The following is a 26,695-nucleotide window of genomic DNA, read 5'->3' as shown; positions in this document are numbered from 1 at the left end:
GTATTGGGGCTGTGGAATTGATATTCCTTTCCGGTGCCATCCCCATTCCATAAACATTCCCGGGAGATTTCCTTCCCAATCCTAACGCTCTCACTTTGTTCGTTTCCTTCCGTTGCGCAAACGCTGTCGTTTCACTGAAACACACGCCACCGCCTCTCGTCTTCCTCGCGAACGTACACTGCTGTTTCCTAAAAACAGCAACTTGGAAATTGAAGACTGAAGAAGAGTCAGAGTGATCGGTTGCTGTCGGAAGAACCCTAATTGGGAATGAATCAGAGGTAGCAGACGGAGCAATTGATCGGAATCTTCTGCTTGGGAAGCTTCAATCGGCGGATTCGGCTATTATTCCGTGACATGCGATTGTAGAAGGGAAGGAGCCGGAGCTATGGGGTGCACGCAGTCGAAGATCGAGGACGAAGAGGCTGTCATCCGATGCAAGGAGCGGAAGCAGCACATGAAGGATGCCCTGGCCTTCCGGAACGCCTTCGCCGCTGCCCACTCCGCCTACGTGGTGGCCCTCAAGAACACCGGCGCTGCCCTTAGTGATTATGCCCATGGAGAGGTACAGAATCCCCTCCAGCTCGCCCCCAGTCACTCAGGCCCCGCCGCTGCGGCAGCTCAGCTCTCTTACGAGTTTCCGGTGCCGCCTCCGCCTTTGCCGAACTTCGGCTCTCAGGCACCGCTCCAGCGGGCGGTTAGCGCCCCGGAGATAAAGATCCTGAAGGAGGAGGGAAGGCAGGTGGAGCCGACGATCCAGGAGGGCGATGAGGAAGATGAGCTGGAGAGCGAGGCAAGCGGCAGTCTTAGGCATAGGAGCAGCAGGGGTCGGCCCCAGCCGCCGCAGAAGCCGCCATCTCCGCCACGATCGGCGGCGGCGCCGCCTCATGTGGAAAGCCAGCCCCTTGCCACCCCTCCTCAGGACTATTACGATTACTTCTTTCCTCCTGTGGAGAACGTGCCTGGACCAAGCCTGAGCGAGGTGGTGGAGGAGGTCAAGGTCGATAAGCAGCATATAGAGGCGAAGGTCCATGATGAAATGCCCGGGAGAGTGGAACGCCATGCCGATGTGGCTCCAGAACCGGCAATGGAGAAGGTGGTGGAACCGCCCCCACCACCCCCAGTGGGAGGGAAGATTCTGAAGAAAGGGAAGGGAGGATCTATGGGAGCAGAGGGGAAGAGGTCCCAGAAGAATATCAATTTGGCCCTGATATTTGTGGAGCTTGATGATCATTTCCTGAAGGCTTCGGAGAGTGCCCATGAAGTGTCAAAGATGCTGGAGGCTACTCGGTTGCATTACCACTCAAATTTTGCAGATAATCGCGGTAAAGAAGTCCTACCTTTAGCGTGTTCTCATCTCGGATCGCTTCAATTTTGTGAATTTGGGGTGATATTGCGATTGTCTTACTGGTCCTTCTTGATGGGTCACGTTCTCAGTAATAAAGATGGTTCCTTTTGTAGCTTGGACACCCATATTGTTGAGACCACCTTCCTTTTCTGCAGGTCATATTGACCACTCAGCAAGGGTGATGCGTGTTATTACTTGGAATCGGTCGTTTAGGGGGTTGCAGAATGCTGATGATGGGAAGGATGACTTCGATTCTGAAGAAAATGAAACTCATGCCACTGTCTTGGATAAGTTGTTGGCTTGGGAGAAGAAGTTGTACGATGAAGTGAAGGTAAGTGATTGGTGGATCGCCTCATTGTTTACATTCATTCTCCATGTTTACCTTGTTCTTCTAGTTCTATAGTGCTTGAAGTTATGCACTTGCGAGTAGATTTCTCTCATTAGTTTTTTGCTCGTAATTCACTGGACTTTGATTCAAGTTAAATGGTGATTTCTTTTATGGATAGGGAGGTGAGCAATTGAAAATCGACTATCAAAAGAAGGTTGCTATGCTTAACAAGCAAAAGAAACGTAGCACCAGCTCTGAATCTCTGGAGAAAATAAAAGCGGCTGTGAGTCATTTGCACACGAGATACATCGTTGACATGCAATCCATGGATTCAACTGTTTCAGAAATAAATCGTCTGAGAGATGAACAATTGTACCCAAAGCTTGTGCAGTTAGTGGATGGGTAAGTCTGCACCTGCATATATGATATTTGAATGTACCAATGGATTTTCTTTATTGGATAGTATTCTAGCCGCATTATATGCCCTAACTTCCTTTTCTGCATTATTGGATCGACTGTTTTCTATTCAGTAAATTCTTTTTCTTTGGAGATGATTCAGAAGCTGCTTTCATAGATCCTATCCTCACTGCAAATTAGTTTTTCTTTTCTTTGATCCTTGGGTGTCCTTAAACTTGGAACTTTGTTCAAGATGGAAGCTTCTTCAGAGCTTCGATCATAATCTAGTATTCCTCATTCATATTACATTGTGATTTATCGTCCCTGTACTTGTTTAACAATAAGATATTTTGCCCTTTTCATTGAGATCTAGGGAGTCGTTTCTCAATCTATTATTCTGTGTTGGGCTTGGGAAAGTGATTCTGGCTCTCAGTTTCTTATGTAAAAGTCGCGCTTAGAATTTTTCATGCTCAGTTCCAAAAAAGGTCTCCCCTGAAGTGCATCCCAAGGCACATTTATCTTTAATATTGTCTGGAGAAGATAAAGGAATCGAGCACATGTTGACTTTCTTCTTTTGAGTACAGGATGGCTAGAATGTGGGAGATCATGAGGGATCACCATTACACTCAACAAAAGATTGTGCTCAACTTAAAATATCTGGACATCTCCCAATCACCTAAGGAGACAAGTGATCACCATCATGGTCGAACCATTCAGCTTCTTAATGTAGTCGGAGAATGGCACTTGCAGTCTGGATTGCTTGTGGATAATCAGAGGAAGTACGTAAAAGCACTATACAGTTGGTTGAGGTTGAACCTGGTCCCAATAGAGAGCAGCTTGAAGGAGAGGGTTTCTTCCCCTCCTCGGGCCCAGAGCCCCCCAATTAAGAAACTCCTCCATGCTTGGCAGGATGGCCTTGAGAAACTCCCTGATGAGCTTGCACGAACCGCAATCTATAACTTCCGTGCCGTTATAGACACGCTTGTGAATCTCCAACAGGATGAAATCAAGCAGAGAGACAAGTGCGAGGAAACAAGGAAGGAGCTCGCTCGCAAGGAGCGGAGTTTTGAGGACTGGAAGAGGAAGCTTATGGAGCGGACGACCCCAGCTGGTGATGCGGAGGCTGATGATGAGCGCCACAGGAACGCCCTAGCAGAGAAGGAAGTGGCAATTGAAGTACTCAAAAATAGGTTGAAGGAAGAACAGGAAGCTTACGAGAGGGTGTGCCTGCAGGTGAGGGAGAAATCCCTGGTGAGTTTTAGGAACCGTATGCCCGAGCTCTTCACTGCTATGGCGGGCTTTGCTGCTGCCTGCACAGACATGTACAAGGAGCTGAGGTTGGTATCACAGCAGCATCCGATCGCTGTAAATGGTGAAGCTTCCCCGACGGAATGATGTCTATATATTGAATGCAGTATCTTTTTATACATGTATATTGATTGATGGGGTCTTGCATATCAATACAAAGCATGTAACTGCGTGCAAATAAGTATACTTTTGTATGTAGTAGTGATACAGAGATGTGCCTTTTTCTCTGAAAGTCCCAATGGGACACGTCCTCCATATGATTTGTACTCTTTTTTAAGTAGACTTTCCCGCCTTACGCATTGTTGCTCTGTTTTCTCGCGTTGAAGTCAAATAATACGTTATGGCATCTTAGTGCGTTTTTTCTCGCACAAGAACAATTGTTCATATCAATAAATTTAATGCGAAACATTATTCTTCTTATATTGATAATTTAATAAGAAACGTTCGTTATTATGCAAAAAAAAAAAAAGAAGTTATATGAAAGAGTATTCTTCATGCCCAATCTTCTTACAAATGAATTGTCCATATTTTATTGGCCAAAAAGAAATTCTCTCTCTCAACCCGACCTGCCATGTTCTTCCATATTAACCGTCCATGGCTTAACCTTGTTAGCTCAACAACTGAGCTGTGGTAGATCTAAGTAAACCTTCACGAATGAACCCGAATACATAAAGATGAGTCGGAACATGTCAAAAACAGTACCGGATCCTTACAACTGCAGATTGTATTGTTCTGCCCTTGGTGGTAATCTAGAACAGGAAACTATATAATACAATCAAAACCCTGAGAGGTGGCATTTGCGTTCTAGAAGCACGGAAAGCCATATAAGCTTTACCGCCTACTGCCATATGAGGCATATACAAACTAACCCTTCATATGGGATGCCCAACATTGATTTTAAACCATAAGAGTGACAGGACTCTAGTGCAGAAAATCCTTCATAGGATCGTCATGGTGTACCCTCTTCATCCGGTACGCCTCCATCTCCTCCGCGGTGACCTATCAATTGAATCATGTCAACAAAACAATAAAATAAAAAGTCCATCCTAGGATTTTGTAAGTGATGACTGCACAGTCAGAACAGGATGACGGAACAATACCTCATCATTATATCTGACATTATACTTGCGCTTTCTCTCATCCCTTTCTTCTCTCCTTCGTTCATCCTCCTGCCCAATCAAAAAAGTTTCCCATGTTAATACAGCTTGATTACCACACACATAAGAGAAATCAAAAGGGAGAGAGTAGCCTATGCCACCATGCAGATCAATAATTTCATATGTTACAACTCCATAAATCCAAGCAAAAGAAGGATATCCGGTTCCCAAAGTGTACCTTCTTCAGGGCCTCTCTGAGTAATTTTTCATCAATCACCAGGTCATCAGGCACCTCACTACCCCAGGTTGCAAGGTTTTTCTCTTCTGCTGGAGCAGGCGTCTCTGTGACCACCAATAAAATTGGATGAGAATAGCGACTTATATGGGAATAATTAAAGTAGATTAAAATGAGTTGAATTTAAACACTGACCGTCATTTGCTGCTTTACGGGCTATATTAGTCTTCATCAGATCTGCCGCAGCTTCAGCAGCCTCAATTCCAGCACTACCAGTGCAGTAACTGTTGCGGATTGTCTGTTGGCAGCACTTGTAGCCCCATTGATGATCCTTCCACCATGATCCCCAAACCGTCGTGTGGTTGTTGATGAAAAGATCTTCTTCATACTTGCTTTTAGGAAGAGCCATCTCCTGATGCAAGACAAAAAGTTGAAACAATTGTGAAGGATTTGCAAACAACATACAAACCAGAAGAAAGAGTAGGAAACATATAGTGATGAGTAGATTTTATATCACATACCATGCCCTTAATAACTCTGCCAGCACGATCATATTCCACTTCCCTTTCACTTTGACCCAGAAGGAGCTCCCTTGGCAATTCCTCTTCACTGGCAGCATTCCCGTACTTCTCCATAATGGTGTCCTTCACCTTCGACTTTAACTTCTCCTTGATAACCTTGTAATTCTTATATAGCAATTCAGCTTGAGAAGGAGCAGCTTGCATGTGGATGTCTTGGCCCTTGTCAAAAGCTTCCCAAGCATGAAGATTGAGTTGCTTGAACTCCATAGCTTGACCACTCAGTCTATATTGATTATCACCCTGCAAGATCCATCATAGCAAAATTATTTACCTCATACAAAACAGGTAAAGACATAATGTAAGGGGCCATGTATCAATCTTAAAAGGGACCCACTAAATAGAATTTCTCATTTGGATCAGCATCAGGAAGAGGATCTTCACGCATGGACCGAGTCTTAGGATCATAATATGCAGAATTGACATCAAGATTCAATAGGTATTTGGCAATGTCCTCCCGAATACGCAGATTTCTGCAACAAAATATGAACTGTTAGTGTTACGCTGAATGCATACATAAATCACCACCAACCCGACATAGAAACAATTCATGGGAGGCAACTTAGAAAAGTGATATTGAAAATACCTGACAGTTCCTGTACTTCCACCACCGGTTGTACGGACACGTTTCTCCACCTTAGCAAAGTCCATCTGCTTGCTTTCATCCACCTTGGCCTCATCAACCTTCAAATCATCATCATCGTCCTCCTCCTCCTCCTCATCCTCATCACTGACCTCGCCTTCACCATCCTGCTTATTGTTTTTCTCCTCTAATTTCTTAAGCTGCTGTTCTTTCAGGTACTTTCTTCTGGCCTCGTCTCTCGCTTCATATCTCTCAATGACACGAGCATAAGTTGTTGCATCATATCCATTCCATCGGTCTCGTTTGCCATCATAGTCAAGCTCGAATGTCTCTATCTTCTCATCTGGTGCAATGTGCATGTTCGTCCACTTTGCTCCCTTTTGCCGAGGTCTGTCCATGCACGATTTTGCATCATGTGTCATTGCACCACAACTACAACAAAGCACATTGAAGACAAAAGCAACAACCCATGTTACTTATGTCAGGTCAATGAAAATATATACAGTTCTCCACATCCATAAAATACTTACAAGAGAAAATGACACAAATAATGCAATAACAAAAATATAAGCAGCCCTGGCTAATTAGATCTACAGGTGAGACTTGGTGCAAATTATAAGCATTACTGTTTCTAAAATTAACCTAAGGGCCAAACAACCTACACAAACATATGCACTACTCGACTATAAATGTAGGTCCAACCTCCACAGATATCGGCACAGCAAAATAATGCCATTTCACATGCTTTAGAAAAGCATAAATAATGTTGCTGAATGGCGTATGGAGGGTAGAGAAAACTTGCTTAAAAGAAAAGAAAGGCCAACTTACTTTTCACAAGCTCCCTTTCGGTACTTATCAGCCTGAAATATCTTCGCGCCTCTATCATACCATGATTTTGTGTAATTTGGATCAGACTTCCATTTCCTTTGATGTTTCAAACTCTAGAAAACACAGAAAACAATTTTCCATGAGCACAAATTTTAACGAAGGCCCAGGGCAAAAGAGATTAAAACAAATAAGCCTGGTAGCTTACCGGTCTCTCAGCATTAAGATACCAAGGTGCAGATGACATATACTGGGGAATATGGGGGTTAATTTCTTTCCCATCTTCATCAACCTCGGCTGGAGCAAGCCCGGCTTTTCGTGCTTCCTCCAATTCCAATTGCTTGCGGTGATCCTCTCTGGATTTGAAAGCCGCTGGACATTTTCAGATTGCCAAAGATTAACGTGGTGAAGTACTATATCATAAACCGGGGGGGGGGGGGGGGGGGGGGGGGGGGGGGGTGTTGTGAATCCTTAATTTCTTCACAGAAGACATCAACTAATGATTTTGGAAACAGTTTCAATTTTTCCAGTTTTCACTCTGTACAGCCTCACCAATCAATCTTGTATTTCCTACACTCTCAAACAGGAGGAAAAGAATAATCACTGTTGCAGCCCAAGCTCAAACCTTTTCCGAGAAATTTATGGAACATATGCAAGCCAAATTAGTCGAGGAACTTCAATTCAATTGAAGGTTAGAAAAAAGCGGAAATTAGGTCGACAGATTGTCTATCGGCACAAACATCACGACCCACTAATCTGATTGGGCAAACCCAGGACGAATCTTGCCCATAACCTAACTACAACGAAACACCCTCTTTCAATCAAAAACTTATCGGATAACAGCTTCTCCGATCTAAGCAAATTAAGCTCCTAAAGCTCAACTCAATAACTTAAAACTAACAAAACGAAGATTTGAGAACCTCACGCGTACCTGAAGCAGTAGCCATGGTGATGGATCAACGGGAAGCGGTACCTCGTCGGCGATGGCCGCTTGCAGAGAGAGAAAGAGACGAGAAGGAAGATAGAGGAGGAGAGAATCGGCGACAGGGAAGGCAGAAGTGGGTGAAGGAGGGATCTTATGTTTTGATCCCACCAAATTTTCGATGCACTTGCTGACGTGTCAGCTTCAGTACGTCTCTAAACCACCGAAAATGGACGAGATGCCCAGAAGATATATATAATATATATATATATATATATATATATCTATATTTATTTTTTTGGGGGTAAAAGTGATTGATGATATATATCGCTCTACCTCAGGTCCCATCAGCCGACTTATAAGCGCCGAATAAGTCGGCTTATTGTTGGGTGGGCCGAGGCCGTGAATTGGACCTAAAGGCCCGACCCATATTGGACAAGCCTTTACTGTTTGGCCCTGCATGCGTCCGTTGGTTCATATGAATAACTATTGAGTTGCTCTACTTGAAATATTATGAATCATATTGAAATTTGATTCCGATTCCATAAGTAATGAACCAAACAGAAGTAAATTAAATGCAATTGAACTCTATTTCATTTTTAGACCAAACAGAAACGAAAAATTTTCATTATGTTTCCAATTCCATCCCATTCTATCTCATTCCCCTTCCATTTCCGTTTCCGTTTCCATACCTCGAACCATACGGGCCCCATATCTTGGATTTATTTCGTAATTGTCGTGCACATCAATCGAAGAAGCGGAAGCAACGGATGTATTTTACAGATTCCAGCAGTTCGAAGGTAAGGAAACATGACAGAAAATGACACCAAGAACAGATGTGTTATATACAAATCATGAACGGAAGAAGAAAGCCAGAGTTATTTCTCGGTATACGGTATGACTTCGAAACCACTTGCTCATTATTATCCTAAGCAACAAAGAAGTTTTCTCCTTCGATCTTGCGCGCCGCTGTTCAGCGTCATCCCGCTCGGTTTTGACGGGTTGGCCTTTGCCAATCTCTTTGCTGCAAAGAGTGAAAATGAAAGGATCCCATAAGGTTTATGAGATCACGAATGAAGTTGTTCTTCGAGTTAGCTCTTTATGGGTTAATTCCGAGGCTCACCTATCTCGTAGAAAAGCTCATTCACGTTTAGCGCGGTCTTGGCAGACGTTTCCATGAAGAACATCCCATTTTCTTGTGCAAATTGCTCCCCGTCCTGCAATTACGACTAGTGATCATTCATGGCCGATAAAACTGCAGAAACGTGAATATAAACTGGATATATATCTCTGTAGATAACGTTAGCTAAGGGAAATAACTGCTTCAGGGCTGTTAGCCTGATATTACTCCTCCTCGTACCTCATTTTGAACTTCCCTCTTCTCCTCTAAATCCGACTTGTTGGCGACCAGTGCCATCACCATGTTCCTATTTCCTGTAATGCAAGAGGCAAATGACCGACGTTAAACGAAATGGAAGTAACAGTAATGATTGTCGAGGACAGTCTACAACCTAGTACTGATTAATCGGGAAGCACTGGTGTTGCACTTGATCATTCAGAAGTTACAACACTGATGTCTGTGTACATTAATATCCAGTTTGAATGTCTCACCTTGTCTCTGCACTTCCTGAACCCATTTCTTGGCACGAACAAACGTGTCCTGGAGAAAGATATGGATTGAAAAAGTGAGAATATGGGGAGTCCAATGCCGCGATGCCCGACTTTAAGATCCAAAAACACTAGAAAATTTCTGAAAGAACATATAAGCATACCGTGCTTGAGACATCGTACACAATTATTGCTGCCGCTGCCCCTCGATAATACATAGGAGCCAGGCTGTGGTACCTTTCCTGTCCTGCGGTGTCCCATATATCAAACTTCACTGTTGCTTCGGTCAGAGACAGGATTTGGGTGAAGAAAGCTGCTCCGATAGTTGGTTCCTAATATTTTACGAATTTAATGATGTCTTGTGTATGGCATATTGAACAGAGTACGGGAGATTACACGCAAATTCTGACGAAAGTGGAAAAAGAACGAACCTGGTGATTGAAGAATTGGCCCTTTACGAATCTGAGTACCAGACTTGTTTTCCCGGTTCCCATGTCGCCTAGAACCACCTGCAATATGGTGGAGAAGCGTTTTACACCACCTAAAATCAGGACTGGAATGTGTGCAGTATAGAACAATCAGATGCAGTATCTAATGTACTGGAAAACAGGACATTGTTATCAAATCTGAGCCGGAAAAGGGCAATGCCAACTACGGTATAGCTAATAAAATCCTCCTGTATGTTGTTCGTGAATTACCGGTGAGAAGGAGGTGAATAAATCGTATTTCTTCCAGAATTCATTGGCCAAATCAGAAGGAATGTATAATGTATAATAATCACAGCCAGGTCCATGCCTAGTAAGAACTCAAAATTAAACTCTAGGAAAGCGATTGAGGAACATTGTGAGATATCTATGTCAAGGTCATGACCACGGACAGAGGACACAAGCTAACATCAATTCTGGAAACCGATGACTGGTGAGAACAGAACTTTTCGTTCTCGAAATATATTGCAGCATCTTTTGGTTTTATGTTTCCCTTGTTATGTTCCTCTCAAATCGGGTAGGATCATCATGTGAACAAACAAAATTTCTCGAAAGAATTCAGTGCGTGCATCTATGTCAGCGAGTTTACATTAACCGAGCTTCATCCATAAGAAATTTCGGCATCCGATCATTATCACAAGAAGTTCAAGTCAAACAAGAAATTTAATGAGAAGGGTGAGACATACCCACCAGTTTGGACTGAACGATCTTGTTCCCGGGCCTCGCCATATCGTGATCAGATCAATAGAACCGATGTGGAAGGGGCAGAGAATTGCACGCCAAAGGGAAGAGTCACCCAAGGGAAACAACGATAATCTTTGCTATGATCCAAGAACACAACTGGGAACAGCTAAAAGGGAGATGGCTCTGCTCTCCTCTGCAAGATATACAAAGGACTGGTAGTTCTGTCATATGTTGGACTGGTAGCTCTGACATTTCCTTCAGGAGAATCAACGTTAAAATTTTACATAATTAATCACAGATGTCTTTACTTGGTCTCTTGTTCATATTTAGGAGATGACTCATTACTCGCATCAAATAGTTCAAACGGTCGAACATGTTACAAACTCTAAAATGCACACAACGCATTAATCGAAGGGCCGATTTGCTTTATAAACAGAAGATACCCCGTGAACTTTCTTTCTATAACCTGGTAAATAAGAAAGGAATACATCTGTTTTCTGCAAGATAACAATCTCACTTCGGCCGTCCTTCCTTGTCGGTCGATCTGTTTCTTATGTTTGTCGAATCAGAAAACAGATTTAGAATTGTTTTCTCTTGACATAGCTGTCCTGACGTGATGCATATGCATATCTCATTGCAATGGGAGATTTCAATCCAACTTTCCCTATGCTTTGTAGATGAGCACAGTCAAATTGAGCAATCATCGCCTTTTTTTTTTCCTCGCAAAACTTTAATTGGGCCTTTACTTTAGCGTGGCCCAGGCTTCGCGCATTATGATGCCCTATTGCCATTATTGGTACGGCCGATCTTCTCGAAAACTTCTTTTCGTTTTCACATTTATGTAGGAAAGTCTTGTATGTAACGGGCTATATGACTTTCTCTGTATCTACGGGTGATTTTATCTTGTGTGATCGATGCCTTCCCTCGCCAATTAATTCACATGAAATATTACCTCCTTTAATCCGATAATCTGCATCTCGATATCCAATCAATATGGCTCTTTCCTGTTTTGTCAGATTGATCCTTGAAAAAAATTTCTGGATATTTCGAGAAAAATCTTTATAATCTAATTACATGGCAGATGGGTTGACTGCTACACGTATGTGATAGATTTTGTTTGTGTCTGATCATGAAAATTATTGTGGTCAATTTTAGAGTTGAGTTTTGGTTTTAATTAGTTTGTAATGATTGCGTTATTGAATTATGAGAAAAAATGTGAAAAAGTAATGAATAATTGAGAGAAAATAATGATTGTGTTGTCAAATTGTGGACAAAATAATGAATAATTTAGAAAATTTAATATTAAAAATTAAATTGAATAATTTAAAAAATAGAAAAGTAATAATTATATTGTTGAATTGAAGATAAGATAAGTTAAAATGGAATAGAGTTAAAAAAATTTCAAGACCAAACGGATCTGTTTTTTGAATTATATTCATGTCATATCCCTAAGAAATTTTTAGACCCCAAAAGAAAAGTAATGTTTTCTTTTTCGGTGGAAAATAAAAATAAAAAACAACCAACAACAAATGTGACTCAATCATTCCTCACACCAAAACAAAGACATTAAAGCAGAAGCAAACAAAAGATAATCAAACCAACTTACCTTTCTTCATCGGCCTCCCTACAACTTTGTACTCTGTCCATCAGCTCCACCTGACGCCCTCCCACCATGTCATCCTCCAAACGGCCACCTCCACCGCCTCCGCCACCACTGCAACCGTCGCCCTTCTACTATACCCCTTTGCCACCGCAACCCCAGGACGACCACCAGGACTATGTAGTCCTGCTCCCTTACCGCCCCACTAGCCGGCGGTGCATGCTGTGCTTGGCTTCCTTGATCATGATGATCATTCTATCTCCGCTGATCATCTACATCTCCTGGCCATCTGATCCGGACCTGAAGATCGTCCGCATGAGGCTGAACCGGGTCAGGATCCACCGGTCGCCACGTCTTCTCATCGATGCGTCTATTTCGCTTACGATAAAAGTCCGCAACCCTGACATATACTCCCTGGGGTACCAGACGCTTGATGCGTCGGTTGGGTACAGGGGGAAGGACCTGGGTTACATGAGGTCAGACGGTGGTCATGTCAGGGCGCTGGGGTCGTCTTACATGGATGCTGAACTGGAGCTTGAAAGTGTGGACCTATTGACGGACGTTGTCGACTTGCTGGAGGACTTGGCTAAGGGGACGGTACCATTTGACACTGTGACTGAGATTACAGGACAACTCGGCCTGTTGTTCCTCGAGTTCCCCTTGAAGGTAAGGCCATGGGAGACCAGATTGGTCACCTGGTATAACTTTCGAGATGGTAGTCGATTGATCTAAAAGTTTAAGCTCGTGATTAAATGCTCGATGATCCGTATTTTCGTGGCTTGACATATTCTAGATGAAAAGGACTTAAAAACAACCTTCTTATGTGACGGTAGAGCAATTCTTGAATGTGTGGATTTCTGCAGAGTTTTGCTCTACATCACAAGCAAGTGTATGGAAAGAGTTCTGCCTTTAGTGAAAACAAAAAAAACAAGAAAAAAGAGACAAAATGCGAGTGGTCTAACAAAAATTGACATGAATTCAATCCATTGCTTCACCGGGAGAAGAAGTATAAATCATCGGTTTTAAGGTGACAATATCCAATATCACCCATCTGATCATTTCCCAAGAATTTGCTTTGGGAGTTTATTTCAGATCACCAACCGGGAGACTATCTTCTCGGCTAGACCTCTGCAGTATAATGATTGTTCTCGTCCTGCCACAAGCTTGGCATTCCAAATTCCCGTACCATTTTTTTTTTCCGGTAATCTTCCCGTGCCATGTTTGCATCAGCTTGAACTTTTACAGTTGAGATGAAATGATTTCTGCATCAGCTTGCGTATGTGTTTGTCCCGTTTGTTGCAAACAGCAGTGTTTTTAAAAGTTCCATACTCCAAATTACACACAGATGCTAGTGCTGCCGAACTTTTAGACATGAAATGCAAATTACAGATAACCTTCATTTTGTTTACTTGCAATATCAGAATTTGACTACTCCAACTTATAATTTGACCTAACAGGCAAAGGTGTCATGCGAGATTCTGGTGAATACAAGGAATCAAACATTCGTCCGGAAAAACTGTCACCCTGAGGTGAGTGCCTTGACTATAGGTTCATCATATCAGTTATCAGCAGAGAATGTTTATTCTTCATTTTGAGTACCAGTAAACCTTAAATCTTTCCTCAAAACTGTGAACTGAACTCTGCCTTCTCTTTCTTCTTTTTCACAGTGACAAAGCAGGAAAGGTCGATTACAAGGCTTCTGGCTTTCTACTTTCTTACACTGTACTATCAAAGAGTTCGAGTACCGGAAAATGGATGACACGCAATACTGTGTATTGCGTCATGAATATATGGAAATGACCCGAAAGATATATAAGCGCATACTGTGTTAAACAGGGTTATACTATTAGGTTTGCTTTTGCACGCTTTGATTGTACAAACCTGAACTACATATTCACTGCTCAACCTCGACCTGTCGGCCATTTATAGTTATACTGATGATATCTGCACCGGAACGAACCTGGATGGTCCGTTGGAGAGCACGAACACCACTTTTTTGACCCACCACCATTTGATCCTCCACCGACGTCGGCAGATGGGGCTCGGGTGTCAGTCTCTTGCTCTGGTTCACGTGGCGCAGGAACACTTCTTCTATGCTGCTGCCTTTGGCAACTCTCCAAGGGGAAATTAGGGGAACACATTTGTTCAGCCTTTTTTACCTGGGAATTCTTTATGGAAGTGTAGTGGGTTGTGTTCACTTTACGCATGGATGAAGTCTGGCTCTTAAATAGGAGGATAAGGAATGCAGGTCCCTAGATTCAGGGAATTCTTCCGGTGTACTTTACTGCTTCCAAGAATGTGCAGATGTCCTAATGGATGCGATCGATCGAATGAAATCAGTTTGCTTGTCCACGTTATGGTCCCAGTTGATAGACATGGAGGAGTTATAGAGTGGACAAGGAAATCTTGGCCTGTTGTTCCATATGGGGCTGTGGCCCTGCAGGGGGGATTGGTGGAATTTGTGTGCTATGGATGGCTTTTTGTGTGTGGATGGCGTCAAGGTGTGAAATCGAATCACTTATCTGCTCCGACCGATACAATCGACAATCACACAATCCAATCTCGTGGATCGATCTTGATATTTTTCGTACGACCCTGTTTTAGAAATGGAACATATGTCCGCAGAAGTTCGAAATACAGATGAATTGGATCTAACCGGAATATATGGATGACACTGATACTCAAACCGGCATCAATAAGGTATCGTGTTGAGATCCTCGAAAAATTGCGAGGCTCCAAAATGCAAAACAAAGTGAAATTGAGGCCCAATAATATAAATAGGCCCAAAATATTTTTCCCGGGGAATCGTATCTATGGCCGCCGACCGTTTTATTTGTTTATTACGAAGATCTCTGTTTGTCGGAGAGTCATATGCTGTTCTCGGTGACGATTCATAGACGACTAAAGAGCGCGATAAAGGTCGATACTTTGTCCACGAAATCCGGTCCTATTGATCTGTAGAGCAGACTCTGACCACCTCGGTGAGCTTAATCTGATCCGTGGACCCCTTTTGAATAGCAGACAATACACGGAGCAATGCCCGGAGGGTCAATTTCTTTGAGGAGATCTGTCTCGACTCTATCCCATCTCTGCGAGAGAATAAAACAAACAGGTGAGGTTCAACTTTGAGCTCGTTAATATGATCAGCATTAGCTGGGTGTAAAGTTTTCTCTTTGAGGCATTTAAGCGAACAAGTGGGCGGCATGGCTTTCTGTTGCTTTAGTATAAGTGATTAAATCTCAAGGGGGAACTAAAAATCATAAATCTTTTCGGGGGTGAGCAGATTGAACTGACTGCCGCTGCACTGGATGGGGTCTGTAGGATTATAGTTTGCAGGGAGTTGGCATATGCATCTGGCAGTGTGAAGAAGCTATATGGGAAAAAGCTATCATCTGAGACTTACATTGGCATGTGACCTTTTCGAATAGGTGGTTCGACGTAATCATGACAAAACTGCGGAATAGAGCTTACCCTTTTCTTGTTTCATATGTTGTATTATGATTATTTTCTGTGATTGCTCAAAGAACTATGGTGTTTGAACAAAATTGGTTATTTTACCGTCCACGAAGTTATAAACCTGAAACAATCTCTTGTGCTTGCCATGGTAAGAGACCATCATGAACTTTTCTGAAAGAATAATGCTTTTGCTACCCACTGTTTTGGCAGAAAAGGAAATAGCTCAAATGTTCCAGTTACCACGCCTCCAAGAGGATACAGGTAATTCTCCCAGAAACTTAAAATTCTATAGAAAAGACCCCTCAGTTCGAGTTTTGGATGAAAGATTTATTAGGATCTTGAAGATATTCAAGTGGGGGCCTGATGCTGAAAAAGCTCTGGAAGTCCTCAAGTTAAGAGTGGACCATCGGCTGGTCCGCGAAGTTCTTGCAGTAGATGTTGAGATTGGGCTGAAGATTCAATTCTTCAAGTGGGTTGGAAAAAGAAGGAACTTTTCTCATGACTTCACTACTTACATGGCTTTAATCCACTCTTTGGATGAGGCTAAATTGTTTGGAGAGATGTGGAAGACAATTCAGGAAATGGTTCGAACTCTCCCAGCTATCAGTTCATCAGAATTATCTGAAATTATCAGAGTATTAGGCAGGGCTAAGATGGTAAATAAGGCCCTAGCAATTTTCTACCTAGTTAAGGGCCGGAAGTGTAAACCCACTGCAGGCACATACAATTCTGTTATACTGATGCTCATGCAAGAAGGTCATCATGAAAAGGTCCACGAGCTCTATAATGAGATGTGTAATGAAAGCAATTGTTTCCCTGATACACTAACTTATAATGCGCTTATCTCGGCATTTGCGAAGCTGGGTCGTGATGATTCTGCTATTAGGCTGTTTGATGAGATGAAGGTGAACGGTTTAGAGCCTACAGCAAAGATATATACAACACTGTTGTCGATCTATTTCAAGTTAGGTGAAGTTGAAAAAGCTCTGAGTTTACTCCGACAGATGAGGGAGAAGGGATGTGTTCCAACTGTTTTCACGTACACAGAATTGATTAAGGGGCTAGGAAAGGCTGGTAAGGTTGACGAGGCCTATGATGTGTATTCTAACATGAGAAGAGAAGGATGTAAAGCTGATGTGGTCCTCATGAACAATCTGATTAACATTTTGGGAAGGGCAGGACGTTTGGATGATGCTATGAAGATCTTTAATGGGATGGAGCACATGCAAATTACTCCAAATGTTGTGACATACAACACAATTATTAAATCCTTGTTCGAATCGAAAGCTCCAGCTTCTAAAGCCGCTTTATGGTTCGAGAGAATGAAGGAGAAAGGAGTGGCCCCAAGTTCGTTTACTTATTCGATCCTCATCGATGGTTTCTGCAGGACTAACAGAGTTGAGAAGGCTCTGTTACTTCTTGAAGAGATGGATGAGAAAGGTTTTCCCCCGACCCCAGCTGCATATTGCAGCATCATCAACAGTCTTGCGAAAGCAAAAAGATATGATGCTGCTAATGAATTATTCCTAGAATTGAGAGAGAACTGTGGGCAGTTGAGCTCGAGAGTATATGCTATCATGATCAAACATAATGGAAAGTGTGGGCGTCTCAGTGAGGCAGTTGATCTTTTTAATGAGATGAAGCAGATGGGATGCAAACCTGATGTTTATGCTCATAATGCCCTCATGTCAGGTATGTATACTTTTTTTCTTTCTTGAACTAATTTTGGGAATAGTAAATAAGAGAAATAAAATAAGGACAGCACAAAGCTGAGAAATGCATGCCAAAAATTGCAACCAGCAAAATAAAGCTCAACTAATAGCAAGCGACTCAAAATCATATCTAGCCATTTGTATGCCAATTGTACCCGCTCCACTATGATGCCTAATGGGAAAGGCGTCATGCTGATCATCTTTCTTTCTCTCTCTCATTCAGGTATGGTCAGGGCTGGGATGGTAAATGAAGCTTACTCGTTGCTTCACACCATGGAAGAAAATGGCTGCTCCCCGGACTTAAATTCACACAATATCATTTTAAATGGCCTTGCAAGATCAGGTGGACCCACTAGAGCTATGGAGATGTTCACAAGGATGAAAAGGAGTTCAAAAATTAAGCCTGATTCAGTGTCTTACAATACCGTGCTTGGGTGTCTCAGTCGTGCTGGGATGTTCGAGGAGGCAGCTAGGCTTATGAAGGAGATGAAAAGTGAAGGCTTTGAGTATGATCTCATCACTTACTCCTCAATACTAGAGGCTGTTGGAAAGGTTGATGAAGAACGGAGTGTTTCTGCTTTCTGAGGAATACGGTAACTATCCACTTCTTGTTCACTCCCTCCCTCTCCCCATCCCTCCCTCACTCTCTCTCTTTGCATATGCTGGCAATCAAACTTCTTAATTACCCATTATTTTGATCTAATACTCATAAGTGAATGCTGATTTGCCACTTCGTGAAGGCACGTTCACTTCATGCCAGACGGGGCTAGCTTGAAAGTGGAAGTCTCCACTTTGGCAGATGCAATGAAGCTTTAACTGCAGGTCTTGGGGTGGGGTAAGTATGCTTGATGTCTTTGCTATAACCCATTTTCTCTACTGCTTCTACTCTTCGAGATTCTCAAATTCCTTTATAATTGCTATCAGTTAATATTTTATGCATTCTTTGTGGACAGTCAGACCAAGAACTATATCCACTGCTTCTCGATGATTAAGGAAAATATCTCTAAAACTGCATTCTGGTGAATGGATAACATCATTAATCAGTAAATTTATTTGTTCCCTTTAATTATAAGATAGATATCTTGTTGATACACGCCAGAAGTTGCAACGGTTTGTATACTTCAATGAACTGCAAGCGTGACTGAGAGGAAGTCTTGTCTTTTCATTCCTTAGCCGGTGATTGTGAAAGAGAGTTATTGGCTTTTACTCATTTTAATGCTGTAGAAATTTGCTTCCTCATGGTATCCCACTCGAAGAAAAAAGCCAAAACAAATTGCTAACGCTGTATGTAAAATGTTCGCAGGGAAATTCTTTTTTTCTACCCTGGCCTTTCGTCTCACCATGGAGGAAGTGAGAACTGCCAAGAATCCTACTTCAGAGTCTTCACCACTGATATGCCTTGATCGTTGGCACCTATATCCTGATTGAGAACTCATAGAAGTTTTAAGTAAAAATGAAAGAGCTGCTGCATATGCTTGCAAGATCGACTGAAATTGGATTTTACAAATCCAGATCTTGGAAGAGCATGATCTCAGACGTCCCAGTTGTACTGTGAACACAAGGAGGTGAGATGCTAGTTAATTCAACAGAAGAACTGATGATGATGCTTGGAGCGGAAGTTTCTAATCCGATCCACGAAAGACACAGCAGTGGGCAGAGTAACTATCGATTGTGCTACAGGCTTTACTCTATAAGAATTTTGATTTTGCCTTTCTTGAACTGTAGATGCATTCGATTTTCCAGTTTCCGTAAAGAAAATTTCTGATTAATTGCTCTCTCGTCTAATTTGAATGCTTCTCTGATCACTTTTGTACGGGAACTTCTGTTCGCAAGATACTGCCAAAGCGCATAAATTACCGAATTGGGATCGGAAACACAAATGTCGAGAAATTTCCCCGAGAAGTAAACAAGGTTAATTGAGCCGAGCCAAACAAAAGAAGGATCATGTCAAGCAATAGCATGTTCCACAGATATACCAATTCTACTACTAGTATATGACATTACATACCGATTACTATTACATGTCTACCGAGACATTATTTTTGCCCTCTAAATGTTCAATCAAGCCTGCCATTTATGTTACAGACTGAGGCCACCAGTCTGTATAACCGATCCGGAACAACATGAGGGATTTCCACCATACCAGAAATGTCAACCGCTTGCATTCTGACCCGAGTGATCTTGATCGTTATCCTCATCATCGTACTCCATGATCTTTGCAATCTCTGCATGGGCCCTCTCCATAATCTGCCTCCTCTGCACCTCCAACTCCCTCTGAAACTCCATCCTCATTTTCTCAATCTCTACCATCTGCTGACTCTTCCTATTCTCAATTTTTTCATATATGTCACTGAACTTAAATATCGAATCAGCAAGCAATTTGAATGAGGACCCTTCATTAGATTCTCTTCGAGACCTCCTCTTCTTGGGCGGCAACCCCTCAGAATCATCATCATCCTCCTCATCCCTATTCGAAAATTCTGAGTTTCCGGGGCTATCCCTCATCTCATCCATCCCATTGGCCCGGTTCAAGTAAACCCTAGGGTTTGTGAATACGTACTCTCCTGAATCCACTCCACAGGAGAGGCCTGCCACCGACGATTGTTTTTGGGGAGGAGACGACATTAGAGCATCCATCTTTTTGAAATATACCCACTTGATGGGAGCACTGCCACCTTCATCTGCCAGCTTAAGCTTCTCCTTCTTGTACTTCTTCTTCAGCGTGTCCAGACGGTTCCGGCACTGCGCATCTGTCCTCTCAATCTTCGACACCTCGGAGACCTTCTCTGCCACCTCCTGCCACTCCTCAGACCGGAGGCTCTTCCTTCCATGCTGGAGGAATCGGTCACCCCAAGCATCCAAAAGAACAAATGTTTCAGTCTCAGTCCAATCGGTTAGGGAATTCCGGCCGCCAAAAGAGGACTTGGGAGCTGATGGCAGGGCGGCGGCCACCAATGGCTCTGGTTGAGAGGCAGGCACACGAGGGGCAAACTCATAGCTTGAAACTAGACTCTTTAGTTTCCGTTTCTTTGTGCGCCTTTCTGAGTCTCCAGCACTTCCACCAAAGTTCTTCTGCGAGCCAGGATTATCATCGTCTTCATCATCATCATCGTCTTCATCTTCATCCAATTCATCCTCATCCTCTTCATCATCCAAGTCATTAGCCCCTTCCCTGAGGCCGTTGTTCTGATGATTCTCGACATCATTTTCATCTCCCAACTCCTCCTCATCATCTTCGTCGTCTTCATCATCGTCCCCATTGCCTAGGTATTGATTACCAATTGGTCTAGAATACGGATCACTCCTAGCAGGAAGCTTATGGGTGATAGCAGAAGAACCATAGCCAGACTGCTGATTCCCGCCTCGAGGGTTAGATGGGTACCGGGCATCATCCTCCACGTCTTCCATTCTAACTATTCACAGCTAATCCTCAACAAAGTAACAATCCCGACAGAAACAGCAATCTACTCCAAGAAAATCTCCAGCATCTCCAAATTTCACAAAAAACTGTATAAGCCGCCCTAAACTCTGCAATTGCACACAGAATCACTTCTAACTAGATACTCCTCATTAATTTCCATTAAACTCTTCCAATTTCTCTACCAAAAGCAAGCAGTGACATTTCCATATCAGGAAGAGGAACAATAGCGGCAAAGTAGATGCTCCTACTCTCAAATAACCAAAATCTCGAAACATCCATACCAATGAATGTCTGATGCGAAATCAGCACGCCCCGCCTCTCCAGTGAGAGCAAGCTGGCCGAGATAATCGCCTAGGGTTCGTCTGCCAAAAAAGGCAGGGATTTGATCAGCAGCGCATGAAGAAATTCAACGCATTTCACACAATCAAACGTCAAGAACCAAGAAACAACATCTATGTTGCTCAATCAGAACTGCCCCGAAGAAGAAAGAGGTGGAAGCTGAGAGAGATCTTGCTGCTTACCTCAGAGAGCTCAGTAAGCTGTCTCGACGGAACCCAAAGGTCGAAACTTCCGAAGCACCAGAACCCTAATTGAGATTCTGACGAGGACCCATCTCTGATAATTTCCCGGGGAATCGAAGCAATCGATGTTAACGAGAGCATATACGCTTCAGCGTGGAAACACGGGAGAGAGAGAGAGAGAGCGGAGGGAGAGAGAGAGGGAGGGAGACAGAGACAGAGACAGAGACAGAGACAGAGAAGAGAGAGAGAGAGAGAGAGAGAGAGATCCATATGATCAATGGGCCGGTCCTGGCCCACCTCGAGTAGCCCGCTAACGGCAAAATGATTCGAAACCGAACCGAAAAACTGCGTTTCTTTGTCGCCTCCATTGATTTTTAGGCATAGAAAGATAGTTCCGATAAAGTCGAGGCCCATATGATCAATGGGCTGGGCCTGGCCCACCTTGGGTAGCCCAACTAGGGGCATAAGCGAAAAAAACGACAAAATCGATTAGGAACCAAACCGAATTTTTTATCTCCTCAAATGGTTTTTGGATGGTTTTCAGGCATAGAAAAATTGTCTCAAAAAAGTCGAGGCCGGAAATAGAAACGCAATAGAGCCCGACCAACACGAGTTTGTAGTTATTGTACATTTTTATTTTATATTTTCTTAGTCTATGATTTTAATATTAGACTTTTCTATTCTATAATTTTTAGTTATTTGATCAGTCCATTTTCATTTATTTGGCATGAAACTTATTATTTTGATTACGTTGTACCGTAGATTCTGCATGGCCGCAGATAGTTGTGTACCAAGATGATGCGATTTAGAAAAACTACTTGTAATTTTTTTGTTTCTTGTATTATATTATGAAAACTTCACTTTTATTTTCTTCATACGTAATGTTTGCCGAAGAAAATTTTAAATTTCAAGTTCGAGTTCAGGTCCCAAAAGACCAACGTAAAAAATTCCGAACCATTAACAATCGGTTTTCCCTCTCCCCGTAAAATTGTTCTTGGACAATCCTTAATAGTGTGTTTGGTTTTAGAGTTGAGTTGAGTTGAGTTTTGATTTTAATTGGTTTGTAATGATTGTGATGTTAAATTATGAGAAAAAGTGTGAAAAATAATGAATTGTTGAAAAAAAAGTAATGATTGTATTGTTGAATTGTGGAAAAAGTAATGAATAGTTGAGATAATTTATTATTAAAAATTGAATTGAATGATTAAAAAATTAAAGAAAAATAAAAATAAAAATAATTATATTGTTAACTTTTGTTGTATAGTGAGTAAAGTTAAAGTTAAAGTTAAAATCTTAAAATCAGATTACAAAATTAAGCATGCTTATATACTTTAGAAAAGCAATCTGGAAAATTCCAGATCAAAAAATATTTCCAAGAGACCAAGTCAATCCAACCATTTGCACCCCTAAGCCCAAGAATGTTTGTGGATTTATCATAATTGGATGAGACCACAAGTGTCAACTTACTGGCAGAGGAAGCTGCGGTTTGATTTCATAATTTGATTTTAAAATTTTAACTTTAACTTTAATTTTACTCACTACACAACAAAAGTCAACAATACAATTATTACTTTTTCATTTTTCTTCAAATTTTTCAACCATTTAATTTAATTTTTAATAATAAATTCTCTTAACTATTAATTATTTTTTTCCACATTTTTTCTCATAATTCAACATCACAATCATTACAAATCAATTAAAATCAAAATTCAATTCAACTCAACTTAATTAATATTCTCGTTCATGCATTGCCTTGGTCGGGAGGTCCTCTCATTGTGCTTCGAGTTTCCGTATTCTGCTTACATGAGACGCAATTTATCAATTGTGTCATGCCTCGTGACGGATTATAGCTCATATTCATATATCCTCGAAATTCTAAAAACTGGAAAACTGTTTTCCAGGGTAAAAGTGCAATTCCAATGAGACTAGACTATATGGATTCATCAAAGAAAAATAAAGAGACATTATATGGATTTATGCCAAAATTTTGAAAGTGAATCAAGGACGGTTCGCCGAGACAAGACATACAAATGTTTGCTGTGATTTTCTTGGCTTTATCAAATGAAAAAAATCAACAAAGAAGGGAAGAAATGAATCGGTCGTGCCAATTCGGCATAAATTTTTTAGATCATGGCAGATCAAGCATGAAAAGAATCCGAACTTTACTATAGGAAGCTCTATCTCTGCATAGGAAAATATACAGAGAATGGAGAAAACAATAAAAATAAACAAGCAAAGACACTGGTCGCTTCGTTTGGTTTCAGAATCGCGGTTTAAAATTTTAACTTTAACTTTAACTCAATACACTACACAACAAAACATACTTTTCCAAAGTCAAACTGATGGGCCCCATATATTATTCAATATACAATCACATACACTACCCAATACACTACACAACAAAATTGGTGGGGTCCACAGACCCTATATTTTTTTTGTCTTTTTTCATAATCAAAATCAAAGTTACAAATTTAAAATTTTAACTCTGAAATAAAAAGCATTGATAAAGTTACTGAACAAAACAACACGGAAACACATAAATGGACATTCCCTTTTTGGTTGAGGCGCATAAAAGTACTCCCCTATGAGTCACTTGTTCAACTAGAATTTAGTTATCACGTCGTCCTATCCATGCATGGGGAAGGACGGACCGACTGTGAAGAACCAGAGGCGACGTTCAATGCACACAATAAATTTATTTCAAAATTATGCTGCACAGTAAAAAACATCCTAGTAGCTGTCCAGATAATAATGTTCCGAGATGTCTGTCCTCCTTCATCGATTCGATGCTGCGCCCATATTAGTTTTAGTCCTCTGGATGCTGTTTGCGCGAGAACACAACATTTACGAAGTGCAATGGAGCATATACTTGTTGCATATTTCTTGCTACTTGGTATGGAAAGTTCTCCGAAATCAGTCAAGGACTCTGCTGCACCATTTTAATGATTGTCACTTAGTGGCTGTTTCTTAGGGAAAACCTTAAATGAATTTTCTCTTGTCTGTTACAAACGTAATAAGTTCTTAACTTATTGACCCATGTGAAGGAGAGTTAAAAATGTTTTAAATTCAATGAGGAAGGAAAATAAAATACAGTAATTCCTCCTCTCATTTCAAGCCTACGTTATTGAAGGTTTCTTCTCATTTATGAAAGAGAGAGAGACAGCAGTATATATGCTCTCCAATGGAGTTTCTGAATCCAATGTAAATATTTTCTGCTGGGCCTCTCAGTGGAGAAGACCAGGTCAGTTTGATCGGATCATTCCCTTTTTTTTCCCTCCTCTTTCCCTTCTGTATTGACTGATCGGTTTGCCGGGGAGAGCTCGAAGTTTGATGTTTTCGAATTAGTCCTACTTCACTTAGGAATCACATTAATGAAGTGTGCACAGCTCTGTCCCTTGGGTTAATCCATCATTTATGTGGTTTCCTAGTTGATGATCTGCACGTTGAAGTGATGGTCTGATTGGTCGGAAGTGAAACTGAGACAGATTTTCAGGCTAATGCTGGTTGTAGGAAATGTTTTCCAGTTTTCTGTTTTCCGGGGGCGGGAATTCTATTGCATCTGTCTAGTTTGTTCAGATGCAGCATTCCCGTTCTAGTTGCTTTGTGTTATTTCTGTATCTCTTTCTTTTTCGATTTTTTTCCTGTAATATCGAACCTACTGCAGTGAAACCACGGCAATTCGTGAGGAAGGTCTGGTCCGATTTTGATATGAAAAGCTATTCTTCTGATGGCTGATTCTACTTGGAGTTCCTATTTCCCGTGTGGTGCCTTGGGCTTGAGGAACTGGGGTGGCCCTTTCTTCGCCATTGCAGGCTTCATTATCGGGCTAGCGGTAAAGGGGTCTTCAAGACAATTCGAGTCCCAGGCAAGCCCTACATCTCATCCTGACTTCAGGCCATTTTCGAGTTCAAGCAACACTTTTACTGCCGCCGTGGACCATTCTCCACTGCTCCAAATTGTGCCCTGCAGCAAGATGAACTTCGGAGGGATCGGACTTGGCATTGTGAGCTCTTCTGCAGGTGACGCTGAACGAAATAGCTCTTCGCGACCGAACCAGATAGTGTTTAGGCCGCATGTGGAGAGCATCAGTATAAAATGTGAAGAACCCGGGGGAAAGCCCAAATTCTCACCCGAAAAGTATAGGATTCCTTCACAATTCTTGTACTTGAACGGTCCTTTGAAAGCATTATCGCCTAATGAAGAAAGGAAAGCTAAAGCCCCATTGGAACAGCCGGAGTGCGAGCTTCCAGATGCCAGACGTGGGAAAGCAAGAGCCTCATTGGAGCAGCCACAGTGCGAGCTTCCAGATGCCAGACATGGGAAAGCAAAACCCGAGCTTGATAAAACTGATTCCTCATTCTCATGCTCAAATGAGAAAAAACTAGAGACTAAGATATGCGAGCCCACCTTTTCTGCTAGGGATATCATGCTTTCCGAGTATTATACTCGCATAACTACCCATGGCCCGAGTCCAAAAACGACTCACATGTTTGGTGACATGGTTCTGGAATGTGACAAAAAGAAAGCTCCAGCTGGTTCTGTTGAGGATAGCAAGGCCCCGGACCTGGAGGGTTCGGCTGCTGCCGATGAATTTCTGAGCCGCTGCTTCTACTGCAGTAAGAAGCTTCGAGAAGATAAGGACATATTCTTCTGCAGGTTCGTCTTTCCGTTTGGTTATAGAGATGTTTTTCCGAATTTTATATCATCCAAAGATTTTCTGGAAACTGTTTTCCTGTTTTTAATTTGTTCTATGTATTCTGAAAGCTCTTGCTGGTTTCTCCGTCAAGTGAAATTTTGCATACCGGAAAGAAAAGGATAACAGAAAACCGGAAAACATTCTTTAACAAGACACGGATGTCCTCCCGTCGAGATTTTATTCTTTTTGCTGGTGGAGTTGTTGCAGAGACAAAGCATTTTGCAGTTTCCAGTGCCAGTGCATGGAGATCCTCAGCTGCGGGTTGGGAGAAAGATTCGAGCGCTCGTATCTGGAGAATCATGGATGTAGCTTGCAAGGGGATCAGTCCCTCTCCTGTTTTCCCTATTTCCCTTCATAAGGCCATCTGATGATAATGCAAATGGGGGAGTACAGACTGCCGATTTAGTTTTGCGACGAGGCATTTTACTTTATTTTGATCGGGAGTTTACTTGATTTATGTTCGGATTATCGCCGAATGCTAATCGGGGAAGAATCGGTTAAGTACCTACCGCTCATCAGTTTTGCTTGCTTACTCACAGAAGAGCATGCTGAGCAAAGATATTAGAGAGTGAAATGTACTGCAAACCAACTATAAAGGCACGAGGAATATATGTGCTGTTTTGGTTAATTCTGATGCTTATATAATTGGAAAAATCCCAAAAGAATGAAAAATAATCAACATTGCCTAATTTGAGGAACATCCAAAATATTAAACATTAATTATAAAGTGACGAAGGATAAATAAAGTATCTTAAGATTCTTTTCAAGAAGTTTATTGATAAATACTGAACCGAAAACCTTTTGATATCAGGTCGGGAGTAAGTATTGCTTCAAGATAAGCAGATAGTTGAAATAAATTCTAAACTATTCTTCTTTCATCATTAGGATAACTTAT

General features: G+C 41.8%; 7 protein-coding genes across 12 annotated transcripts; 4 read left to right on the top strand and 3 right to left on the bottom strand.

Moving 5' to 3' along the window:
* Positions 1 to 59: 59 nt before the first annotated feature.
* On the top strand, positions 60 to 3,690 carry LOC116201583 (protein ALTERED PHOSPHATE STARVATION RESPONSE 1-like). The gene is made up of 4 exons (XM_031532864.1): positions 60 to 1,322; positions 1,501 to 1,676; positions 1,852 to 2,075; positions 2,654 to 3,690. The coding sequence occupies exons 1-4, from the start codon at positions 386 to 388 to the stop codon at positions 3,462 to 3,464; spliced, it is 2,148 nt and encodes a 715-aa protein (XP_031388724.1). The 5' UTR covers positions 60 to 385; the 3' UTR covers positions 3,465 to 3,690.
* Positions 3,691 to 4,018: 328 nt separating this feature from the next.
* On the bottom strand, positions 4,019 to 7,868 carry LOC116201584 (pre-mRNA-splicing factor SLU7-like). Its single transcript, XM_031532865.1, has 10 exons — positions 7,627 to 7,868; positions 6,904 to 7,067; positions 6,699 to 6,811; positions 5,874 to 6,302; positions 5,625 to 5,760; positions 5,231 to 5,530; positions 4,905 to 5,121; positions 4,713 to 4,816; positions 4,478 to 4,546; positions 4,019 to 4,376 (listed from the first exon to the last, which is right to left on the bottom strand). The coding sequence occupies exons 1-10, from the start codon at positions 7,640 to 7,642 to the stop codon at positions 4,299 to 4,301; spliced, it is 1,626 nt and encodes a 541-aa protein (XP_031388725.1). The 5' UTR covers positions 7,643 to 7,868; the 3' UTR covers positions 4,019 to 4,298.
* A 500-nt stretch (positions 7,869 to 8,368) lies between these two features.
* LOC116201062 (ras-related protein RHN1-like) lies at positions 8,369 to 10,633 on the bottom strand. Of its 3 annotated transcripts, none has more exons than XM_031532138.1 (7): positions 10,397 to 10,633; positions 9,657 to 9,778; positions 9,390 to 9,557; positions 9,229 to 9,277; positions 8,978 to 9,051; positions 8,741 to 8,834; positions 8,369 to 8,641 (listed from the first exon to the last, which is right to left on the bottom strand). In XM_031532138.1, the coding sequence occupies exons 1-7, from the start codon at positions 10,437 to 10,439 to the stop codon at positions 8,541 to 8,543; spliced, it is 651 nt and encodes a 216-aa protein (XP_031387998.1). In that variant the 5' UTR covers positions 10,440 to 10,633; the 3' UTR covers positions 8,369 to 8,540. The 3 variants fall into 3 exon arrangements, with proteins under 3 accessions (XP_031387998.1, XP_031388001.1, XP_031388000.1); XM_031532141.1 differs by having other exon boundaries at positions 10,401 to 10,619; XM_031532140.1 differs by having other exon boundaries at positions 9,657 to 9,734; positions 10,401 to 10,614.
* Positions 10,634 to 11,980: 1,347 nt separating this feature from the next.
* On the top strand, positions 11,981 to 13,932 carry LOC116201061. The gene is made up of 3 exons (XM_031532137.1): positions 11,981 to 12,660; positions 13,452 to 13,523; positions 13,662 to 13,932. Exons 1-3 carry the CDS (start codon positions 12,067 to 12,069, stop codon positions 13,662 to 13,664), a joined length of 669 nt encoding a protein of 222 aa, XP_031387997.1. The 5' UTR covers positions 11,981 to 12,066; the 3' UTR covers positions 13,665 to 13,932.
* A 284-nt stretch (positions 13,933 to 14,216) lies between these two features.
* Positions 14,217 to 18,935, top strand: LOC116201058 (pentatricopeptide repeat-containing protein At3g16010). Its single transcript, XM_031532132.1, has 6 exons — positions 14,217 to 14,913; positions 15,016 to 15,106; positions 15,661 to 17,142; positions 17,386 to 17,755; positions 17,903 to 17,997; positions 18,466 to 18,935. Exons 1-4 carry the CDS (start codon positions 14,866 to 14,868, stop codon positions 17,745 to 17,747), a joined length of 1,983 nt encoding a protein of 660 aa, XP_031387992.1. The 5' UTR covers positions 14,217 to 14,865; the 3' UTR covers positions 17,748 to 17,755; positions 17,903 to 17,997; positions 18,466 to 18,935.
* Positions 18,936 to 19,042: 107 nt separating this feature from the next.
* LOC116201059 (trihelix transcription factor ASIL2-like) lies at positions 19,043 to 21,320 on the bottom strand. 4 transcript variants are annotated; one of them, XM_031532133.1, is made up of 3 exons: positions 21,105 to 21,320; positions 20,865 to 20,945; positions 19,043 to 20,761 (listed from the first exon to the last, which is right to left on the bottom strand). In XM_031532133.1, the coding sequence occupies exon 3, from the start codon at positions 20,568 to 20,570 to the stop codon at positions 19,314 to 19,316; it is 1,257 nt and encodes a 418-aa protein (XP_031387993.1). In that variant the 5' UTR covers positions 20,571 to 20,761; positions 20,865 to 20,945; positions 21,105 to 21,320; the 3' UTR covers positions 19,043 to 19,313. The 4 variants fall into 4 exon arrangements, with proteins under 4 accessions (XP_031387993.1, XP_031387994.1, XP_031387995.1 ...); XM_031532134.1 differs by having other exon boundaries at positions 19,043 to 20,690; XM_031532135.1 differs by having other exon boundaries at positions 20,865 to 20,934.
* Positions 21,321 to 24,236: 2,916 nt separating this feature from the next.
* On the top strand, positions 24,237 to 26,428 carry LOC116201276 (FCS-Like Zinc finger 8-like). Its single transcript, XM_031532445.1, has 3 exons — positions 24,237 to 24,345; positions 24,769 to 25,760; positions 26,008 to 26,428. Exons 2-3 carry the CDS (start codon positions 24,832 to 24,834, stop codon positions 26,156 to 26,158), a joined length of 1,080 nt encoding a protein of 359 aa, XP_031388305.1. The 5' UTR covers positions 24,237 to 24,345; positions 24,769 to 24,831; the 3' UTR covers positions 26,159 to 26,428.
* The last annotated feature ends 267 nt before the right edge of the window (positions 26,429 to 26,695 follow it).

This window comes from Punica granatum, chromosome 3 (assembly GCF_007655135.1).
Source record: "Punica granatum isolate Tunisia-2019 chromosome 3, ASM765513v2, whole genome shotgun sequence".
NCBI lineage: Eukaryota > Viridiplantae > Streptophyta > Magnoliopsida > Myrtales > Lythraceae > Punica > Punica granatum.
This window is presented reverse-complemented; position numbering and strand designations above follow the sequence as displayed.